Source organism: Triticum urartu, chromosome 5A (genome assembly GCF_056163025.1).
Source record: "Triticum urartu cultivar PI428250 chromosome 5A, HENAU_Tu73, whole genome shotgun sequence".
NCBI lineage: Eukaryota > Viridiplantae > Streptophyta > Magnoliopsida > Poales > Poaceae > Triticum > Triticum urartu.
In genome coordinates this window covers 434,818,670-434,821,476 of record NC_141877.1, presented here as the reverse complement: position 1 = coordinate 434,821,476, position 2,807 = coordinate 434,818,670, and the positions used below count along the sequence as shown (strand labels likewise).

Below are 2,807 nucleotides of genomic sequence, written 5' to 3'. Positions count from 1 at the left end.
ACAAATGTGCAATATAGTCAAACTATGGAAACAACGGTTTGATTATCAACAATAGTTGAACTACTTAACATCAGAGGATCTCCTCCTCATCACTTGTCTCAATTTATGTACTCAACCATCTTGTAGACGATAAATAATTAGTCATATCACACTGCATGCAAATAAAAGAAAAATAAAGCCTTGGTCTTGGAAGCTCAAGCAAGTAAGCAAAACAGGATGAGAAAGGGACTGTCCATGAGCTTTGAACACATCACTGCTGAAGTGCAGCCGATCGAGGTTGTCCAAATCCATTGTAAAATAAGAAAACTTTTCAAACCTTGCAAGCCACCAGAACTCTCTCGAGAGTTGACCATCCAACTTTCTTAACGTGCTTAACATATTTGACTCCAAAGAAGCAAAGAGTAAGATATTTGGGAAACCAAGATGTATTAATATTGCCAAAAACGCCCAGCATGGTTCTCGTGGACATATGAAAATCCCTACCGCGGACAATTAGAAAAGAGGAGACGAGAGTTTCAATATGTATAGTCAATTTAGGTATATGCGTGCAATTATCCTACGAAATGTCCCTCGTCTAGACACCATTTTGAACTTACACGACGTTATGCAAGAAAACAAAAATACTTAAGAAGCAAAACAAAAAGATATTTTTCTTTGAAAAGTAATTAATAGAAAATTGCTCTTGTCAAAAGCATCCAGTAGCGCACACATGCACAACTAAATTGATGTTGCATACACAGAACATAAAAATAAACACCTTGCTAGAATAACCATGCCGCTATGACAAAAAGAAAGAACCACCAACCTTAGTGAGAAATGTGTAATATAAGTCAAACTATGGAGACAACAACTTCATTATCAACAACTAGTACTAACATCAGAGGATCTCATTCTCATCACTATCTTATCTTAACTCGTGTACTCAACCATCTTGTAGAGGATAAATAATTAGTCGTATCACACCACACGCAAATAAAAGAAAAATAAAACCTGATCTTGGAAGCCCAACCAAGTAAGCAAAACAGAATGAGACTATCCCTGAGCTCTGAACAACACATCACTGCTGAAGTGCTGCCGATCGGGCGAGGTTGTCCAAATCCATTTTTGTAAAATAAGAGAACTTTTCAAACCTTGCAAGCCACCGGAACTCTCCAGAGAGTCGACCATCCAACCTTCTTAAACCCCATGGTTCCCAACCTCCCATCAACCATTCAAACCCTCGCAGCCGCCGTCGCCATGGGCACCCTCGTCGGCCACGTCGCTCCGGGCGCCGGCTTCCTCCTCATCGGGCTGTGGCAGCTGTTCAACCACATCCGGCTGTTTGCGCTGCGGCCCGGCTCCTACGCGGCGCCGCTCTGGTTCCCCGCGCGCGGCGTCCGCCACCTCGAGCTCATCCTCATCATCGCCGGCACGTCGGCGTCCATCCTGATGGAGCTCGTCATCGGCCCCGCGAAGCACCAGCCGTTGGACGACGACGGCACCATCCCGTCCGACCACCTCCACAACTTCGAGCACGCGTCCGTCTCGCTCGCCCTCCTCGCCTTCGCCGCGGTCACCATCCACATGGACAGGGTCCGGGCGCCGATGCGGGACGCCGTGTCGCAGCTGGCCGCCGCGGCGGCGTTCGCGCAGGAGCTGCTCGTCTTCCACCTCCACTCCACGGACCACATGGGCGTGGAGGGGCAGTTCCACTGGCTGCTGCAGACCGTCGTCGCCGTCACGCTGGCCACCACGCTGCTGGGCATTCCGTACCCGCGGAGCTTTGTGGTGAGCCTGGTCAGGTCGGCGAGCCTCGTGCTCCAGGGCGTGTGGTTGATCGTCATGGGCGTCATGCTCTGGACGCCGGGGCTCGTCCCCAAGGGGTGCTTCCTGAATCACGAGGACGGCCACGACGTGGTCCGGTGCTGCACCGACGAGGCGCTCCATCGCGCCAAGGCGCTGGTGAACCTGCAGTTCAGCTGGTACCTGACGGGCACCATGGTGTTCGTCGTCGTGCTCTACCTCCAGGTCAGCAGGCTGTACCCCGAGGAGCCGCAGTACTTGCCGCTGGTCAAGGGAGGACCCGCCGGCGGCCGGTTCAGCGTCGGGGACGATGACGAGGACGATGACGACGAGGATGACCTGGAGGCCGCGAAAAGTACTTACGGGCACATGGTCAGCGGCACAAAGCCCATGGAGATAGAGAGGTAAAACTATGAAAGGAGGGAACGGTGAAGATGCAGGGTCGTATATGTGGTGCTGTAGATTTGTATATATAGTTGTTTCAATTTTGTGGATTTGGTGTTCACCGAGTGAACTGACCCGTAAATGCGGGTCAAGTTCAATTTGCTTGTTGGTCTGATCATCGGAGTACTACAATGGATTCATGGCTGGCCTGTGGATGGAGAGTGGGCTTGCACCTTTTGTGTGTCTTCTTGATTGATGATTGTACCTTAAAGCTTGCCGTAAATGACTTCTTTTAGGCCCGGCAGTCGTCGCCGGCGCTTTCATCCCTCGCTCTCTTTTCTCATCAACCTGCGAGTCCAATCCATTGTGTGGCCTTCGGTGTTACTAGATCATAATGGCGCGCGTTGCTGCGCTCGTCCTTTATATTTGTATAATATATAATGAGCATAATATCATAAACATCTGAAAACATCAAATATGAAAATTAAGTTTACATATCTTTCTCATATTATGCCACTAATTAAAGAGGAGAAATTTATGCACAAAAGTAGTAGGATATATGTCAAGACTTTGAGTACTTTCAATTACAGTGCTACGATGTAGATGGCGCGTGGGTTACATTTGTTCAGGGCTTTAGGTAT

General features: G+C 49.1%; 1 protein-coding gene across 1 annotated transcript; it reads left to right on the top strand.

Annotated features, from left to right (window-relative positions):
• Window positions 1–889: 889 nt before the first annotated feature.
• LOC125528376 (uncharacterized) lies at window positions 890–2,489 on the top strand. The gene has a single exon (XM_087526333.1). The coding sequence runs from the start codon at window positions 1,186–1,188 to the stop codon at window positions 2,188–2,190; it is 1,005 nt and encodes a 334-aa protein (XP_087382459.1). The 5' UTR covers window positions 890–1,185; the 3' UTR covers window positions 2,191–2,489.
• Window positions 2,490–2,807: the final 318 nt, after the last annotated feature.

What these genes read in the sequence shown, in the direction of transcription:
- LOC125528376 (XM_087526333.1), top strand. Translation starts at nt 1,186, where the DNA reads ATGGTTCCCAACCTCCCATCAACCATTCAAACCCTCGCAGCCGCCGTC.